The following is a 20,022-nucleotide window of genomic DNA, read 5'->3' on the forward strand; positions in this document are numbered from 1 at the left end:
CCCTGGTTCTGGGATGGAGCCCATGACTTTGCCTTTCTAACTACCTCCCAGTGAGGCAGATGGAAGGGGCTGATCAGAGGGCTGCACGCCGGGGCGCACTGTGGGACAGCCCAAAGCAGACTCTCCAAGTTCGGCCCGTTTCAGAATATCCCCAAGATCCCTTGAAACCCCCATTCAGGGACCGCGCCTCCCTCTCTGGTCTGGTTCAGAAGATCTGCGTTGGGGCTCGAGAACCTTCACCTTTGACAAGGTCCCCACATAGCTCTGACAAAGATTAGGAAGCAGACGATGAGAAATGCTGACCTAACTCGTCAGGCGATCAGATGTTACCGTGGCTCTGCATTCCCAGCACCCAGATTCCGCTACAACGCAAAGCAGAATGCTAAGAAATTCTGCGAGTGGGTTGGTGAGCAAAGCTCCACTCTGGTTTGCCTCCTGAGGCCCGGAGCCGATCACGTCACTCTCCTCTTAAACCACGCCAGTCTCGGGAGTGGAGCGGTCACGGTTTTCCAGAGCCAGACCCAGGCCCCCTTTTCAGGCCTTACCCTGGCCACTACCTGACGTGCCTCCTGTGCTTTAGCTGACCTCCACTGTTTTACGTCCCCCAAAAGAGAGCCTTTGGTGTGGCCTGTCTTTCTCTTGTCCAGCTGCTTGCTTCCCGACCGGGGGAGAGAGGGACCGAACGTGGGTTCGTGTCGGCTACATCTGAGCTGACTTGGAAAGAGAGTGTAGGGTAGGGAGAGGTGAGAAGCACGGGAGGAGGACTCCTGTCTGCCGAAACCGACAGTCCGAGGAGCTGTGGGAAGAAAGGACAGGCTGGCCTAGCAGGTCACGTGCAGTGTGGATGAGGCTGGAAAGCGGGGCTGGGGCCGAGTGAGGAAGAGCCTCCAATGACAGTCTTGTGGCCACAGTATTAGAGGAGTCCTAGGGCAGCAGCATGCACTGCCCGGCACCCAGAGCACTGACAACCCAGTGGTGCAAAGTGGGATGGAAACCTCAGCACACCCCCACGGGAAAGAGGGACATGTAATAACACCCAAAGTGCTAAAAATGTGGAAATTAAAATACATAACCTGGATCTTGATTCAATTTCTTGATCATCACACATCCCTTGCAGCTACTTCAAACTCTGGTGTTTACCTGTGAAGGTGCACTGGCTAGCTCTTACTCCATACTAAGCTCTTACTTACTGGCTTATTACGTGTGCAGGAAACTTACAAGAAAAAAAGACTTTGAACAGAGAGTTTTTAAGTACTGTAGTCTGCTGCTTCTGCTGAGCAAATTCAGGCAGTATTTTCTTAGGAAATAATAATAAAGCAATAAACAGATTTAGGCACAGCACTTTATAAATACAAGAAAATCAGTACCTCTAAATTTCTGATACATATAATATGTTAAGTATACTAATGTTACAGAAATACCACATCTAATTTTTTATCTGAAATAAACAACATAAAACGTAATGTGGTGAATGGAAATTAAAAGGTTACAACGCTGAAGTACTCTATCTAGGGTTCCCCAAAACAATCAATTAGAAAGAGAAAAAGAAACCAAACACTATATTTTTTTCACACCCCTAAAACATAAGCCCTTTGTATAAATTAAAATGGTAAACACATATACAATTTAGACTCATGAATTAAATTAGAAATCCTTAAGTTTAAGCTCTAAACAAAAATAAAAATAAATACAAGTAAAAAATAAAAGTAAACAATATTGCAAACAAAAATAACGGATGACCCTATCAGGTTAATCCTCGTGCACAGCCCTGGACTGACAGTAACAAGTACATTAAAATGAACACTGAGGTCACTCGATGTACATAAGATGATGCCCTCAAATGACATTAAATCCTTGCCTTGAACTCTGGGGGTTTAGGCTTTGCCATAAATAGTAATAAATATCTGTAGCACATCCTACAGGTTGAGCACTTATCTCTCTCCATTGGAAAGTCTTTCTCCAGAGTCACACTGTGTCAGGGCCGTCCCGGGGGGTGGGGAGGGGGGATTCTGCAGCAGGTCCATCAACACAGCCATCTTCCTGTCCACGTGCTCCTGGAGTTGACGTATTCGCTGATCGATGGAGTCCACAAGCTTCTTTTCCAGCAGTTCCATATTTTTAGTAAGAATCTTTTCCAAGTAGGAGCACACGGGTTGCTCTTCCGTTCTAAAAATAAATTAAAAAAACAGTGTAACAATCATCCCTGATATCCTAACAGAAAAAAGCAAACCATACGAAATGAGCCCCCAAAGTACAACGCGGAAATCTGTCTCCGCAACGCTGCCGTCTGGGTACGAGGGGTTTCCGGTGCCAAAATCCATCTACAAGGGGCAATCACAGCCCTAAGCGCTCAAAGCATGCCGGATCTCCAATTTTTTCCACATTTCAGCACAAGTGAAATGAGGGCACGACGACGAGAGGGAATGTCCCCCCTCACAGAACATGTCTCTACAAAGGGTCATGGATTTTGAGCCCCAAATCAAAACTGATCTGCCTCAATGTTTCTTAAGGTCTCCACGTAGGTCTTCCAAGAACTTCCCCAAGCAAACCCACAATTTCAAGGTTTGTTTCTTGTCACCTGCACAGCCTCACTAAGCACTGGAAGGTTCTCTTCTAACCTAATATGAAAACATGTAAAAACGAAAGTAACTGGAATGGGCAGACAGAAATAACAAACTTAGAAGGGGAGCCCGGGTGGCTCAGTCTGTTAAGGGTCTGACCTCAGCTGGAGTCATGAGCTCAGGGTCCCTGCTCCAGGGACGTGATAGGCTGGGGCGGGGGGTAGGAGGGAGGGGGAAGTCTGACTCTCCCTCTGCCACCCCCATTCACGCGGTCTCAAATGAATAAATAAATTCTTAAACAACAATAACAACAGTAAAAGCAGTCCAGTTTCTCAGGTTCACAACCAATGCACACCAGGGCAGTGAACCTCAGGCCGTGGCCCACAACACCCCGGGGACCCGTGACTTGTTCAGCTTCCACCAAGTAGCAAGCATCTTACACGAAGACCAAGATGATGTCTGAACCCTTCACCCCCAGATCCTCAGGAACATACGGTGACATTTCCCAGAGGCTACATGAGGTATGATGTCACTGCTCGGTGAGCAACAGAAGCTGTGGTGGAGTGTTCTTCAGTGTCTTAAACTGTCCGAGGGCAGTCAATTTAGGGTCTAAATAGTGTCTTCAGCATGAACCCCGTTTGTTCTCAGCACTTCTGGGCTCTCATCGGCTACTGAAGCCACGTGCTGGAGGGCAACACAGATGAGAACGCGAGCAGACGCTAACATCGATTCTACATGTCACCTAACACCATTCAGAGTTGTTCTTTAGAAAATACCTTCTTCATAAAAATTGTTACTAATATAATGGGTTTGTTATTTTTAAACAAATGAATCCTCTCATATACTCTACATAAAGCTTCTTCACAGTCCTCAATTATTTTTGGGAGTGCCAAGACCAAAAAGTTTGAGAACCCCACTCTAGAATATATGAGCAGTTTTTCTAAAAACCATTTTTTTTTTTTCAAGTAACTCCAGCTTCACAGGAAGTTGTAAAAATAGGAGAGTTCCCCAGTACCCTTCCCCCAATGGTCCCAATGGTTACATCTTACCCAACTCTGGAGAACAGCAGAAAACGGATGCTGGGGCAGTGTGCGTGGGCGCCGCCCTCCCACACGCACACACGTTCACGTGAACATCACAACTGAGATCACAACTATTCCTTCACCACAAACATCTCCCCATTGTCACAGCCACTCCCTAACGCCCTCCAGTCCTGACGCCTGCAGCCAGCAATACGGTCTCCATCTGTACAACTCTATTTTGGGAATGTTACACAAATGCACTCTTGGTATGTGACTTCCCGAGATTCTCCTGTTCCTCAGTAGAGAATGTCCTCAGGAGCCATCCAAGTTGCTGCGTGTGTCAATGGTCCGTTCCTTTTTATTGATTAGCATCCTGTGATATGAATATACCCCAGTTTGTTTAACTGTTCATCTAGTTTAAGACATTCTGGTTGCTTCCAGTTTTGGACCGTTACATGAAATAAAGTTGCATGAAGAACTGGGCATAGTTTCTACTGTCAACATAAGTTTTCATTTCTCTGGGATAAATGCCAAATACATTGCTGGCTCACACGGTAAATGTTTAATTTTCAAGAAGCTGCCCAAGTATTTTTTACGGTGGCTGTAGTATTCTATACCTCTACCAGCAACGTAGAAGAGATCCAGCTTCTCCATATCTGCACCAGCATTTGGTATTGTTACCATTTTTTGTTTTTAATCTTCAAATAACTGTGCAATAATATCTTGTTTTGATATTCATTTCCCTAGTAGCCACGAAGTCGATGATGATCATCTTTTCACTTGCTTATTTGATATGAGCACCCTTTGTAATGTCTCCACGTCCATTGCCCATGTTCTGATTGAATTTTTTTCTAACATGAATTTTGGGAGCTACAGGAATGGATGCCATTTGTTAAATTTATGACTTGCAAATTTTGCTCCCACTTTGTATCTGTATTTTCATCCTCTTAACAGGGTCTTTCACAAGGCAGAAGCTTTAAATTTTGATGGGATCCAATAGGTCAATGTTTCCATTATTGTGATTCTGGTGTCATCTAAGAGTCTTTTCCTAGTCTTAGGTCTCCAAATGTTCTCCTACATATTGTCAGAAAAGTTTTATAGCTCTATGCTTATTTATTTTTTTTAAGAATTTTACTTTTAAGTAATCTCCACATCCAACATGAGTATCAAACTCACAACCCCAAGATCAAGGGTTGCATGCTCTGCAAAAAATAAAAAAAATAAACTAAAAAATATAAAAATTAAGTTTAAAAAATAAAATAAAAATAATTTAAATAAAGAGTTGCACACTCTGCTGATTGAGCTAGCTAGGCGCCCCTATAACTTTACATGTTACATTTAAGTCCATGATCTATGTTGAGCTATAGATCCTAAAAATACTGGAAATAGCTACAGGCAGCAGTTACTAAAACAAATCTATTTTCCTCCAACTAATTCTTCTGTCTATGAAACCTAAACCAGATTTGTCTGAAATACTTACGCAACACCAACAACGCCTTCCCCGGCCTTAGTGATGCCTTCCTGCCACTTGGCGCTATGTCCCACGCGGAGATGGTTAACCTGACTACATAAATTCTGGAGAAAAGGCAGCAACTCAGAGTTAGGTATATTTGAGATGTCACTTGCTTTCTTCGGCAGGAAAGAAGAAACTGCATTTCTGAGGTCATTCTCCAGAAGGGAATGGTTTGGCGGCACAATGCTATAGTCTCTGAGGTGTGTAGTGTTTCCTCCACCCGGTGGCTGCGGACTTTTATCGACGCAAGTGTTTAAGTCTTCCGTCAGGGCTCCAGACGTCAGTCCGGTTCTGAAAGGGAAAGGCGTGGAGGGGGACTTGTCGGAGGCTCCCGAAGCAGCTGAGGACTGCAGGTCCGCCACTCGTCTGTAGCCAGTATTTCCCAAAACCGCCTGAAGCTGCTCTCCCACGGGAACACAGTTCTAGGCAAGGGAAAGAAATACACGTTACTATCGGTAGTGGTGACGGCTAACTTTTGGGGTAAGTACTGTGAGTCCGGCAAGGTGCCTTCTTTCTCTGATCCTCTGAACAGCCACACGAAGTAGGCTACAAGTACCACCCCGATCTTAAGCTGAAGAGACCATAGCTGAGGTGAAACCAAGACTAAAGGTAACCCGGCTATGGGGACGCAGCTGGTAAGTGGCAGAACTGGGACAGGAATCCAGACCACCGAACTCCAGAATCAAGACGTTTTTTCTTTCTTTCTTTTTTTTAAAGATTTTTTAATTTATCTGACAGACAGAGATCACAAGTAGGCAGAGAGGCAGGCAGAGAAAAGGAAGCAGGCTCCCCGCTGAGCAGAGAGCCGGATGCGGGGCTTGATCCCACGACCCTGGTATCATGACCCGAGCCAAAGGTAGAAGCTTAACCCACTGAGCCACCCAGGCGCCCCCAGAGTCAAGACTTTTAATGATTTCACTGCAATTTTCCCTAAAGGAAATATTAAATATTAGCATGCTTAGTAAAACTTAGTAAAAACTTAGTAAAAAAAATACTAAGTAAAACTTAGCATTAACGTCTCCATTATAAAGGCTTCCTTGATTTATGACGATAAAATACAGTACTCTCAACTGAGGCACAATAATTGATAATATACTTAGCATTAAATATCATCCATCAAGTTTCCCATATAACAAGCTAACCTAAGGAAATTTTTTATAACTTGCTTATCACAGAAGATACACCAGATAAATTACATACTAGAAGTCTGATGGGTTTTGTTTGTTTTTTTGTTTTTTTTTTTTTTAAAGATTTTATTTATTTATTTGACAGAGAGGGATCACAAGTAGGCAGAGAGGCAGGCAGAGAGAGAGAGAGGGAAGCAGGCTCCCTGCTGAGCAGAGAGCCCGATGCGGGACTCGATCTCAGGACCCTGAGATCATGACCTGAGCCGAAGGCAGCGGCTTAACCCACTGAGCCACCCAGGCGCCCTAGAAGTCTGATGTTTTATCAGTGTATTTGCAACATCTACAACGACTAAAAATCGCTTCTCGGCCTTTTGGCTAAGATCAAGTGTAAAATGAGCCTACTTTTGGCTCTGTCTGCTTTAATGATCTGTAGGATAACAGTTATGTTTTATGGCCTCGCCTGAACCAGCTATGCCGTATTGGTTCACGACTCTTTTCTGTAATGAAGTGAGCAATGAAGTCCGGCTCACTTCTGTAATGAAGTCACATGGCTTCCCATGCAGGGGCATGTTCTTGCCATGCTCCTTGCTGTACTCTTCAATTTCTCCACAACAGCAAAGCAAAGCAATTACTCCTGGCCCACTAAACGGTTACATTACAAGGCTGTATTCTTATTCGGGAACACCAGCACATCCTTACTGCTGCTCAACACCTACTGAAAGAGACTGAGGCCAGTATTATACAAGTCAGCTGAAGAGACTCGGTATATACTTTGTCTAGAACTCGAAAAAATGATTTCTGGACCAAATGACCAAAATGACCCAAACTCATTCAGTCAACAAACATTTATCAGAAATCAATTCTGTGTTTCCAGCACAGGAAATATGTGCATGAAGAAAACAAATGAAAATTACTGATATGTGGAACCAATACAGGAGCAGGGAACAATGGAAAGAAGAAAGGAAGGAAGGAAGAAAAGTCGAAGGAAGGTAGGCAGGCAATGCAGCATGTGGATGGAGATGGTGGTAAATACTTTGGGGGAAAATAAAGGAGGCAAGGAGAATAATGAGAGCCAGGGAAGTCGGTGGGATAGGAATGGGAGGGTCTCCATGAAACTTCTTTTGCTAAACTGTACTTTGGAGGAATACTCTTTGTAAAGAAATGTTATCTTCTACTGAATGCAAGTTTTGGATAACTCTTAAATTAGTCCTAGAAGATGGACTGCATATAATTATGTAATATATATAATAATATTATTATAATTTTGTATATAATTATACATATATTATATATATTTTGTATATATAATTATATATAAAATTTTAAAATTCAACAACTCTCCTTGAGCAGAAAGGAGCCTTAATCGTGATGACAAAGCTAAACTATTTTTGGTAGTAGTAAACAGTCCAAAAAACCTTAATGACAGAAAATTGAAAATACTTTTTTAAACTGTATTTTATTTTTAGAGAGAGAGATACCATGAGTTGGGGGGTGGCAGAGGCAGAGAGAAAGAGAGAGAGAATCCCAAGCAGGCTCCATGGATCTCATAACCTGAGCCAAAATCAAGAGTCGGATGCTTAACAGACTGAGCCACTGAAGCATCCCAGAAACTGAAAATTCTGTATAAACAGCAGTGAAATCAATGTCAAAATTGTATATGATAATTAATTTGGCAGAAATTTTAATTAAAATCTAAATGCAAATAAGGTATATGCTCTGCGAGGTTTTCTTTTCTAATATATCAAATTTTGACTAGAAGAAATTCACTGATTATAAAAAGTGGTCATATTTTTCTCAGATGACAGCTCTTAAGGTAATTTCCTTTTCCTCTTGGTATTACATATCCTGGAATTTACAGGTGAGTCTATAGGGCAGTAAATAAACCAACTTTGGGTGCTGGTGGCTATTCTTCTGTTTCCTTTTCTTCAATTCTTAATTTTCTTGTGCTGCCTGTCACATGTTGCCTTGCATGGTCCACCAGACCCTTTTAAAAGTAGGCAGGAGAATGGGGAGGAAATAATTTATACGTATTTATTGCTTAGGCTCCATGTTACATGTTATATAGAAAACACAGAGTAGCTTAAAAGACCATAAAATCATTCATGTTGGAATTATGTCCGTATACCTATATGTGAATATGTAAAGGACTATAATCTGTGTATACATATAATTTAATGTATGTGTACATTTACCCCCAGACTTGTGAAAAATTAAGTGTTTATTTCTATCTTATCAGATATCTGAAAGGATTGTCTAACTTTTACTATAAAAAATTTAAACAAGTATCGGGGCACCTGGGTGGTTCAGTGGGTTAAAGCCGCTGCCTTCGGCTCAGGTCATGATCCCAGGGTCCTAGGATCAAGCCCCACATCAGGCTCTCTGCTCAGCAGGGAGCCTGCTTCCTCCTCTTTCTCTGCCTGCCTCTCTGCCTACCTGTGATCTCTGTCTGTCAAATAATTAAAATCGCTAAAAAAAAGGTCTCTACCATTAAAAAAAAAAAAACTTAAACAAGGATCATCTTGAGAAAGCAAGAAAAAAGATATTTGTATTTCAAAGGTGAAAAAAGTAAACCGTGTAAACCCTGCATAACTGAGTATGTTTTCTTCGAGAAAAATGGGGTGCACACTTTCATTCAGGTAACATGAAATGAAAACTATAGGCTAGGCACTTTGATATATAATTCCTATTCAATTTCCGTAAATTTTAAAGCAAAAACAAATCAGAGCCAGCAAATTTTACCTTCAAACTGAATGAAGTAAGAAAAAACTAACAAAACTTTCAAGAACACAAGCAGCCCCAAAGCACGGGTGAAGCAGGGAAGGTAGAGGGCTTCTAACAAAGCTTCCCAGGTAGCTTCTCTCTCCTTCAAGACAGGCACGGCCCAAACTAACGTAGGGGGGTTCTAGTGTATGCAGTTACACAGCTTGTACCAAAGAAACAGTTCTGGTCATGAGCCAGCCCTACTTTATTTATTTACTTTTAAGATTTTATTTTTAAGTAATCTCTACATCCAACTGGGGGCTCGAACTTACAAGCCCAAGATCGAGAGTCACACACTCTACCATCTGAGCCAGCCAGGTGCCCCAAAACACCCTGACTTTATAATTAACAAACGGTTACACAGCTTACATGACATTTTCCAGGGAGGCAGTCCATAGATTGCTGCTTCTTATTAAAATGCAATCCTAGAACCAGGTAAGCCCTGTAAGAATCATCCCATAAACAGAGCCTTCCCACCTGGAAGAGGTCTTATGTTGGGATGTTTAAAAAAGATTTAACTGAATCACCTTCCTTCTTCCCAGGTGTTCCCCCAAATGTCCCCATCTACAAGGATTTAGTCGGGGGAGGGGGCAGGTCACAACAAGTGCACTGGAGGGAAGGACCTGCATGTGTTTCTACATACTCAGAAAACTCTAGGATACGCACCAAGCTGGGGAACACAGTGAGAGCTGTAGAGCACTTTTATGATTTACTTAATGCACTTCTGAATGGATTAAAATCTCTGGCAAAGAGAACATGTTATTTCTGGAATTACACCAAAAAACTTAAAAGACATGGCAAAAAACAAAAACAAAAACAAAAAACAAAAAACCTATCCATGTCATCTCTTTTTCCAAAGTGAAGTTTTTAGAACATAAAAATCGGTCCATGAACTGATTTAATTTATTAACCCTCTCTGATGTTTCCAAAGAGTTGCACACAAAAAAATAATTTCCTCTTGTTGTACATTTTCTATCTCCATGGGATCCTTCTCCTCAATCATTTGTTCTCACAGTATACTACACATACAACTTATCTGGGGACGTCTGTTTGATAAACGGATTCCTGGATCCCACCTTCTGGGTTTCAGGTCATTGGCGCCAGCCAGGAATCTGCTCTTTATAAACATTCCAAGGGATTCTGGTACAGACGAGCTCCTTATCGCTACCATTCCTGAAACAAACCCATTTACCCTGGGTACTTCCACATTTCAAATTACCCCCATTTACTCCCTACTCCCTCCGAATCTGGTTTCTTTCTCACAATCATTCTATCTGACCCTCTGAAGACCTCCAAGAAGCACTTAAACTTGACCATCCAGAAGGCACATACATCATATACTTATTTGGAGCCACAAACAAGAGAGACCAGCTCCCTGTTGGCAGGAAGCTTACATTTTAAAGAGATAAACAGACTGATATGTAAACAACAGCAAAGGAGTCAAGAAGGCTCTGACAAAAATAGGATGCAGACTTGGCGGGAAAGGCTATTTTAAACCGGTGGTTGGGGAAGGTCTCTAAGGATGTAACATTTAAGCTGTTAATAAAAAAGAGAAGTCCAGGCTCGCCAAGGTCTGGAAAAAGGGCTTCTCGAGAAAGAGAACAGTTAAGAGTGCAAAGGTCCCGAACACACCTGAGTGTCTGAAGACTAACAACGCCAGCGTGCCTGAGTCCGCAAAGCCTGGAGATCTGGCCAGAGATGAGGTTAAGGAATCAAAGAAGGCCCAGATCTTAGAGGCCAGGGTAAGGAATCTTTGGGTTAATTCTAAGTGTGATGGGAAGCAGTCAGATGGCTTTACATAGGGAAGGATGGGTCTGATTCACCCTCGGAGATTATTCTGGTCACCCTGTCGGGAATGGATGCAATGGAGAAGGAGGACCAGTGAGGGACTTCTGGAGGGTCAAAGTGCAGTGATGGTAGGAGAGAAAGAAAAGTATGGAACCGGTACTTTTTCGAAATCCTCCTTTCCAGGGTTCCCATGATCACCATCGACTCTCCCAATTTCCCTGTCTCGGCCCATTGCTTTGGTGACACCTGTACTAAATTACTATTGGTAAAATTCACAAAAGGTACATATGCTGCTTATTTAGACTATTCCCTTTAAATTTTCCCCTTAATCCTTTGATCTTAGCAGTATTATCATTTAGATTTTGAACACAAAGAAATTTATGTAAAAAAGATGAAGCACTGCCAAATTACACAGCTACTCATGTCAGCACACACCCTGAAATCGGGTCTCCTGACATAAGATTTTCCTTCGGCTACTCGGTCACACCACCGGTCTTCTGCTGTTCCGTTCCTTTTCCTGCTCCCGATATCCTTACCAAATCTAGCTACTCCCCGAAGGCCATTTATTCCTTGCTCTGGCTCTCCCTCCACCACTTTCCCTGCCGTTATTGGGGTCCACCTCTCAAACCTCCCTTCACTCCCCCACACCCACGCCCACCTGTGCTTCCAAAGGCTCGCACTCTACAATTCATGTCTACAACTTAATATTCCCAAATCGAACTCCTTTTTCCCCAAGCAGTCTCCTCCCTTGGGTTCCATTTATATTGTTGGGATCACCATCTTCAAAACCGCAATATCCCTCTTTAACTCTATTTTCCTCCAGCAAACCAATATCAAGTAGGTTGCCCCGAGCTAATGGCACCATCGTTGTATCATCTCACAATCCAGGATGTCTAATTTTAGACCCTCCTTGACTCTCCTCTGGATGAGGGAAGGCACATGGAACTGCTCCCCCTGGAGTCACACATCCTACTGATTCATTGTTTCTTCTCATTCCTGTACATGCATAGCACAGCTCTGGGTTAGAGTTTTTCAAAATGTAAGCAAAACTACGTATGAACTTCAAAAGTAACATTCAAAGCCCTCTATGATCCAGCCCCAAACTAAACTCCCCCAAACACTTCTTCAAGCATAGGAGTGAACTTCTATTCATTTCCTAGCTATATCCTGTTCCTTCTGACCCTGAAGAGTTAAGCCATGATATCTTCGCTCTCCCAAATTGCATCCCTCCAAATTTACTTGCCCAGTCCCATCCTTCTTCCTTAAAGGCCTAGATAAAATGAAACTATAAATATCCTTAAAGATCCTTAAACTAATTGATCTTTGAACTTTCTAAAGTGTTCAAAACATTGCCTTATTCACTGAGAAGGTGCTTAATACTGAGTGAGTAAATTCACAGAAAAGTATGAAGATCTGTAGTAAGGTATTTTGTAGAAGAGAAAGTCTGCAAAATGCTATTTTACGGGCGCCTGGGTGGCTCAGTGGGTTAAAGTCTCTGCCTTCGGCTCAGGTCATGATCCCAGGGTCCTGGGATCAAGCCCCGCACTGGGCTCTCTGCTTGGTGGGGAGCCTGCTTCCCCTCTCTCTCTGTCTGCCTCTCTGCCTACTTGTGATCTCTCTCTCTCTCTCTCTGTGTCAGATAAATAAATAAAATCTTTAAAAAAATAAAATAAAATAAAATAAATGCTATTTTACAAAAGCAAATAAAGGTAGCAGTCAAATCAACAGTAAAAGTTTGAAGAAAAACTTTCAAGTCGATACATGTCCTTAGAAAAAGCTGTCATTTTGAAATCGTTAATGGTACCTGGACGGAATCCATGTCCACCTACCTGCTGCTGAAATTTAACCATATTCATCAACTGCTGAGCACCAGGTGACAACTTGGACCCCATGGCCTCCATGAGAGTTTGGACCCTCTGCAGGTCTATCCTTGATCCTAGAGCAGGAGAGCTTGTTGAAGAATTTGCTGAAACCCGCCTCAACTGTACCACAATTTTACTGATGAACACATGCTGCTTTTCACCAAAGGAGAGCAACTATTATAAAACAAAGAAGTTCCAGAAAAAAAAAAAAATTAAACAATAATCACTATTTAAGGTCACTTTTCTATACAAACTAGAAATAATAATGTATTTAGGAAAATTTATAGAAAATAGAAACTTTAAATACTCTTTCATTTTTACGTTTTCCTGAAAATTATAACAATCAGCACTTCTAATTTACCATGAGGCTCATAAGAACTGTTTATATAAAAGAATGTAACTTCAAACTGAAAAAATACAAAGAATATACAAAAGGGACTAGAGTAAAATTTCATTCACTTAATGAATAAAAATAAACGATACCAATCTGAGAAGCTGGCACAGCTAGCTATAATATTTAATATAAAAGAAAGCTTTACAAAAGCACTTCCAAAGCATTTACTGAAATACTAAAGATAAAACAGTCTTGCAGAATTTAGAATTAAAAGAGAAAGTTAATACGGTCTAACATAACCTTCTGGTTCACACACAAAAAAGACAAGGTCAGGGGTGATTTTCTGACTATCAAAGGATTATGTAAACTGGTAAAAGTCAAGCTTGGAACCTAGACGTCTGGCTTCTATAGCAGTGTCCTGCCCAGTGCTTTATGCTGCCTTATTTCACCCGTTTCTGAACCAAAAGACACTCCTTGTGTGATACAGACAACAAAGTAGCAAAGTGGAAAGGGACCAGGATTTAGAATCAGACAAGTCAATGATGACTCAACTTAGAGCCTGTGTTTATCCCGGGAAAAGGCAAAAATGCGAGTCAGGAATAAAAAGATTAAAAAAAAAAAAAGAGGGAGGGTAAAAACAATGATTTTACATGGTTGTTATGAGGATTAGATGTTAAAATTCCCAGTACCTATCACTGAGTAAAAGCTCAAAAAGATGGGTCATTAACTATTAACTTTCATATACTATTGCCCCAGAACAAGCTTCGCTACATTCCCTCAGAACTTCCATTTAACACTTAAAAAAAACACTTACCTTCAGAGACACACATAAAACCATATGTAACAACACAGGTCAAGAACCCATAATCTAAGAACTCTGTGTGTGGTACCAAAAAGGTGACTGTCCTCAACAATTAAGGAACTTCCACATTAAATTTATACACCTACCCTAATAGCCCTTTCTGCCTTTTTATTTTTTTTAAGATTTTATTTATTTATTTGACAGAGATCACAAGTAGGCAGAGAGGCAGGCAGAAAGAGAGGGGGAAGCGGGCTCCCCGCTGAGCAGAGAGCCCGATGCGGGGCTTGATTCCAAGACCCTGGGATCATGACCTGAGCCGAAGGCAGAGACTTAACCCACTGAGCCACCCAGGCGCCCCCTTTTCTGCTTTTCCATCCTCACTGTCCCATCACAGAATTAGGGACATATCTGACTCACTGAGTCAACTTACAATCTATTTCATCACACCAGAATGTGAGCAGCATGAGGACAGTCATTCCTTATATTACTGCTAATTCCTACATGCCTAATTATAGTACCTAGCATCAGTAGGCATTCAAATATTTGTGGGATGCATGAAATACTTTATTTAAATACATCTGGAAGCTATTAATATATACTATACAAAATAGTATCTTGGAATAATCAGTTCTGTAAATTTGCTACCAACAGGCTATGACATTACTTATTTTTTCTTATTCTAAAGTCTTGTAACCTTATATAAACTAATGTGGAGATAAAAAGATAGCAAGAATTTATTTCCTTATAAAAAATTTAAATTTAAAAACCCCTTTATTGAGATATAATTAACATGCCAAACAATCAAATGGTTTAAAGTATACAATTCAGTAGAGTTTAGTATATTCACAGAGTTGTGCAGCCATTACAGTTTTATTTTATTGTTTTTTTTTCCTTTTCAGATTTTTTTTTTTTATGTTCTAGTTAGTTAACATACAGTGCAAAACTGGTTTCAGGAGCAGAATTCAGTGTTTCATCACTTAGACACAATACCCAGTGCACATCATAACAAGTGCCCTCCTTAATACCCATCACACATTTAGCCCATCTCCCACCCACATCCTTCCAACAACCCTGTTTGTTCTCAATCTTTAAAAGTCTCTTATGGTTTGTTTCTCTTTTTTTTCTCCCCCATATATTCATCTGTTCTCTTTCTTAAATTCCACATGAGTAAAATCATATGATATTTGTCTTTCTCTAACTTATTTTGCTTAGCATAATACACTCTAGCTCCTTCCATGTTGAAATGCAAATGTCAAGATTTCATTCTTTTTGATGGCTGAGTAATATTCCATTATAGACATATACCACCTCTTTTAACCATTCATCAGCCAGTGGACATTTGGTCTCTCTCCATAGTTTGGCTACTATAAACATCATTGTTGATAATGCTGCTAAAAACACTGGGGTGGGGTGCCTGGGTGGCTCAGTAGGTTGCGCCATTGCCTTTGGCTTAGGTCATGATCTCAGGGGTCCTGGGATCCAGTCCCGCATCAGGCTCTCTGCTCGGCAGGGAGCCTGCTCCCCCCTCCCCACCTGCCTCTCCGCCTGCTTGTGATCTCTCTGTCAAATAAATAAATAAATGAATAAAGTCTTAAAAAAATAAAAAAAAACAACACTGGGGTGCATGTACCCTCTGAATCTGTATTTTTCTATCTTTTGGGTTATTACCTGGTAGAGCAATTGCTGGGTGGTAGGGTAGTTCTATTTTTAACTTACTGAGGAACCTCCCTACTGTTTTCCAGAGTGGCTGCACCATCTGCATTCCCACCAACATTTCAAGAGGCCTTTGCTTTCTCCACATCCTCACCAACACCTGTTATTTCTTGTGTTGTTAATTTTAGCCGTTCTGACTGATGTCAGGTGATATCTCCTCACGGTTTTGATTTGCATTTCCCTAATGATGAGTGATGTTGGGCATCTTTCACATGTCTCTTAGCCATTTTTACGCCATTTTTGAAAAATGTCTATTTTTTTTTAAAATATTTATTTATTTATTTATTTGACAGAGAGAGAGATCACAAGCAGGCAGAGAGAGAGGAGGAAGCAGGCTTCTTGCTAAGCAGAGAGCCTGATGCGGGGCTTGATCCCAAGACCCTGAGATAATGACCTGAGCCGAAGGCAGAGGCTTTAACCCACTGAGCCACCCAGGCACCCCCAAAAATGTTTATTTTTGACTTCTATTTTTTAACTGGATTATTTGGTTATGGAGTATCAAGTTTGGTAAGTTCTTTAAAGACTTTGGATTCTAACCCTTTATCAGATGTCATTTGCAAATTTCTTCTCCCATTCTGTAGGCTGCCTTTTAGTTTTGTTGATTGTGTCCTTCACTGTGCAGTAAATTTATCTTGATGAAATCCCAATAGTTCATTTTTGGTTTTGCCTCCGGCAAGAAGTTGCTCCAACCAAGATCAAAGAGGTTGCTGCTTGTGTTCCCCTCTAGGATATTGATGGTTTCCTGTCTCACATTAGGTCTTTCAATCATTTAAATATTTTTTTTTGTATCTGGTGAAAGACAGTTGTCCAGTTTCATTCTTCTGCATTTTGCTGTCCAATTTTCCCAACACCATTTACTGAAGAGACTGTCTTTTCTTTTTTTTTTAAGCTTTTGTTTATTTATTTGACAGAGATCACAAGTAGGCAGAGAGGGAGACAGAGAGAGGAGGAAGCAGGCTCCCTGTTGAGCAGAGAGCCCGATGCAGGGCTCAATTTCAGGACCCTGAGATCATGACCCGAGGCAAAGGCAGAGGCTTAACCCACGGAGCCACCCAGGGGCCCTGAGACTGTCTTTTTTCCACCAGATATTCCTTCCCACTTTATTGAAGGTAAGTTAACCGTATAGTCGTGGGTCCATTCCTAGGTATTCTGTTCCATTGACTTACATGTCTGTTTTTGTGCCACTACCATAGTGTCTTGACTACAGCTTTGTAGTACAGCTTGAAGTCCTGAATTCTAATGCCTCTAGCTTTGCTGTTCTTTTTCAGGACTGTTTTTGCTACATGGGGCCTTTTGTGGTTCCATACAAATTTTAGGATTGTTTGTTCCAGCTCTGTGAAAAATGCTCACGGTGTTTTGATAGGAACTGCATTAAATGTATGACTGCTTTGGGTAGTATAGATATTTTAACAATGTTTGTTCTTCTAGTCCAGGAGCATGGAATGTTTTTCCACTTCTTTCTGTCCTCTTAAATTTTATTCATCAGTTTTCTATAGTTTTCAGAATATAGATCTTTTACCTCTTTGATTAGGTTTATTCTTTGATATCTTAATGGTTCTGGGTGCTAGCCATTGCAATTTTAGAACATCGCCCAAAAAGTAGCCATGTATCACTGGCAGTCACTCCCCATCCCACCAATACCCATCCCGCAGCCCTAGATAATAACTAATCTACTTTCAGTCTCTATGGATTTGCCCATTTTGGACCTTATATATACATACACACAGACTCATACAATATTATGATTCCAACTTCTTTCACACAGTACGTTTCAAGGTTCATCTGGATTTCTATATGTATTTTTTTATGACTGAATACTTTTCCATTCTGTGGGTACACCATATTTTTTTTACACATTTAGTGATGGACAGTTGGGTTGTTTTCTTTGTAACCTTTGGCTATTAGGAATGATGATGAATGTTCATATACATATAAAGAATTTTTTTTTTTTGGTCAGCTAATTTATCCATAAGGTAGTTCGAAAGAAATAAAGAGATTTGCACCAGCTCACTTGACTAGGCAACAAAACAGGAAGACTATCCTGGCCTACGCCTTCTTGCTCAGTAACTTTTCTCTAGGCTCCACTGAGAACACTAACGTTCACCTCTATGATATTTTTCATATTCAAGACATAAGTCCAAATCCCTTTAACTTCTGGATACTCTTCTCTAAAACTTCCCCAATTCCCTTCTTTCTTGATATAGCTTCCTATATCCTTCCCTATAAGCCAAAAGTGCTTATAGTTTTCATCATACATATTTTTATATAATCAGAAACAAAGTTGGACTAGCCATATTACTGAACCAACAGAAAACAAGTACAAATTATACAAAAACATTTGCAGTTGTCAAATTAGTTAAAATCTAGTGATGACTTACCTTTACTTTACAAGCATGACTGGAAGACTCCAATTTTAAGTACTTTTTGTAGAAAATAATTTTGTGCTCACTAAAAAGAAAATAAAACTTAAGTTATTTTTAATTATTTTAAATAGTTACATTTAAAAATGAATTGTTCCAAAAGAATACATAAAGAAACAGCAGAATCAAAAAATTCAGAAAACAAACTGATGGTTGCCAAAGGGATGGGCAAAATGAATGAAGGCAGGTGAGAGATACAGGCTTCGCGATAAGAATGAATAAGGAGTAGGAATAAAAAAGGTTCAGTATAGGAAACTTCGTCAGTGACACTGTAATAGCCTTGTATGGTAACAGATGATACTGAAATAGCATTATCTCACTGATACTGTAATAATACTGTATGGTAACAGACGGTAGTTACTCTCCTGGTAACAGATGGTAGCTATACCTGAACACCTTACGGCCCATAAAGGTGTTGAATCACTACGTTATACACCTGAAACTAATGTAATGTTGCATGTCAACTGTACTCAAACAAGCCATTCCTTAAATCCTGAGATGGAATCGGGGTAGAATCTTTGCATCAGAACCTAGAGAAAAATCACACTAGCAGGCTGAACTGTGTGTAGGTCACAGACTGGTGTGGCACAGTCTTGGGCCTGGGTACCACTTGTAACGGGCTTCCTTCCAGAAAAATGTGTTCACTTCCAGACTAACTGCCAAATTGCCTCTGAAAACAGACCACGGTGTGTTCAGGGAGAACGGCAAGAAAGAGGAATAAGGAAGGACTGACTGCCTGTAGGCCGTACCGTCCATACAGTCTGCTATCTGGTCCGCTCCACGCAGCCCCCTGCCTCCCTGGGCGGGAAGCCTCCACACCGACCGCCGTGGACGAGCGGACTCGGACCGTCTCCAGGACCCTCACAGGGGAGACTCCCACCGCTCCGGGACGGCCGGCCACCCGCCAACAGCGCAGCAGCTCCGAGAGCCCCGCGCTCACAGACCTGTCACCCGGGTCGCCGCGGACGGCCTGGCCCCGGCTGGTGCCGCAGTACTCCTCTCCCACGTACACCTCCATGTTCCTGGCCGAACTCAGAAGGCCGACAGCCACGATCTCCTCGCCGCCGCCGGGCTCGCAGCTCAGGTGAAGGAAGCAGGGCTTCTCCCCGGGGCCGCTCGGGCCGCTCTTCAAAACCACCGGATCGCGGCTGCAAGGAAAAGCGTCCCGCGCGCTCCTCAGTCTGCCCGTCCGAACCCCGCTCGCGACCCTCTGGCCGGGCCGCGGGTCCTCCTGACCCACTTCGTCGACACGCAGGGCCCCGCGCCTTCCCAAGCACCGACCGACGCTCGGCACAGATTCGCCAGCAAACGGGCCCTGCGGACGGCCGGGCTTCGCCGCCCGCCGCGTCCTCCATCGCCGCCGCCACCCGCCGCACTCCCTTCTCCCGGCGGAGAACGTCCCCGGGCACCTGCGGTGCGCACCGGGGCGGGAGGCGGGAGACCCCGAGAGGCCCCGCCTATCTCCTCCCTCGGGAAGCTGACGGGGCTCTCGCCGGCCACACGTGCTAGCGCCGGCGCGGGTGGACGCGAGGCCGCGGCCGGTGCGTTTGCGCGGGGAGGGGGAGGCGGGGGCCGGTTCCCACCCCGCGGAGGTGCGGGCGCCGGGCCGCCAGCCCCGCGCCCGGCACTCACGCCCCCGGCCGCCGCTCCCCGCCCAGACCGGCCGGCCGCCCGCTCCGCTCCCGGATCCCGGGCCCACACCCGCTCCCCGCACGGCCCCCGCCTGCCCTCCCGGCCCCCCGAGGAGCGCGACCGTCCCGCAGCGGCGGCCCCACTCCCCGCCGGCCCGGCGCACCCCGCGGCAGGCGGCGTCAGCGGTTCCTCCCAGTCCAGGTCCCGGGCGCCGAGGTCAGCCCGGGTGACACGGAGGCTGTGGGCCAGGACTCCGCGGGCCGCATCCCAGGAAGAGGCCAGCATCGGGCGGCGGGTCAATCCCGCGTCCTCGGCCGGGGTCTCCATTCAGCCTCCCCCAGCCCAGGCCGAGTCCGGAACCTCTCTTTCAGGGCTTGCGTTTCCGCCAGGACAGAAGGGAGGCGAAGAAGGAGAGCGACTTCCGGCTCGGCTGGCTTCAAACCTAAGACCGGCCGCCCCTCGCGCAGAGGGAAAGAAAACCAGGTGCG

At 43.2% G+C, this 20,022-nt stretch overlaps 1 protein-coding gene across 1 annotated transcript; it reads right to left on the reverse strand.

The window, feature by feature from the left end:
* Positions 1–1,328: 1,328 nt before the first annotated feature.
* On the reverse strand, positions 1,329–20,006 carry LOC122901186 (ATPase PAAT-like). Its single transcript, XM_044240681.1, has 6 exons — positions 19,698–20,006; positions 18,847–19,050; positions 17,861–17,930; positions 12,601–12,807; positions 5,064–5,518; positions 1,329–2,166 (listed from the first exon to the last, which is right to left on the reverse strand). Exons 1-6 carry the CDS (start codon positions 19,859–19,861, stop codon positions 1,932–1,934), a joined length of 1,335 nt encoding a protein of 444 aa, XP_044096616.1. The 5' UTR covers positions 19,862–20,006; the 3' UTR covers positions 1,329–1,931.
* Positions 20,007–20,022: the final 16 nt, after the last annotated feature.

This window comes from Neovison vison, chromosome 2, assembly GCF_020171115.1.
Source record: "Neovison vison isolate M4711 chromosome 2, ASM_NN_V1, whole genome shotgun sequence".
Taxonomy (NCBI): domain Eukaryota; kingdom Metazoa; phylum Chordata; class Mammalia; order Carnivora; family Mustelidae; genus Neogale; species Neogale vison.

What these genes read in the sequence shown, in the direction of transcription:
- LOC122901186 (XM_044240681.1), bottom strand. Translation starts at nt 19,861, where the DNA reads ATGGAGACCCCGGCCGAGGACGCGGGATTGACCCGCCGCCCGATGCTG. An exon ending in GTCATGCTTGTAAAGTAAAG is followed by an intron (nt 12,808 to 17,860) that starts GTAAGTCATCAC and finishes GTTTTATAATAG; the next exon opens with TTGCTCTCCTTTGGTGAAAA. An exon ending in GAAGGCGTTGTTGGTGTTGC is followed by an intron (nt 2,167 to 5,063) that starts GTAAGTATTTCA and finishes ATTTATTTTTAG; the next exon opens with AACGGAAGAGCAACCCGTGT.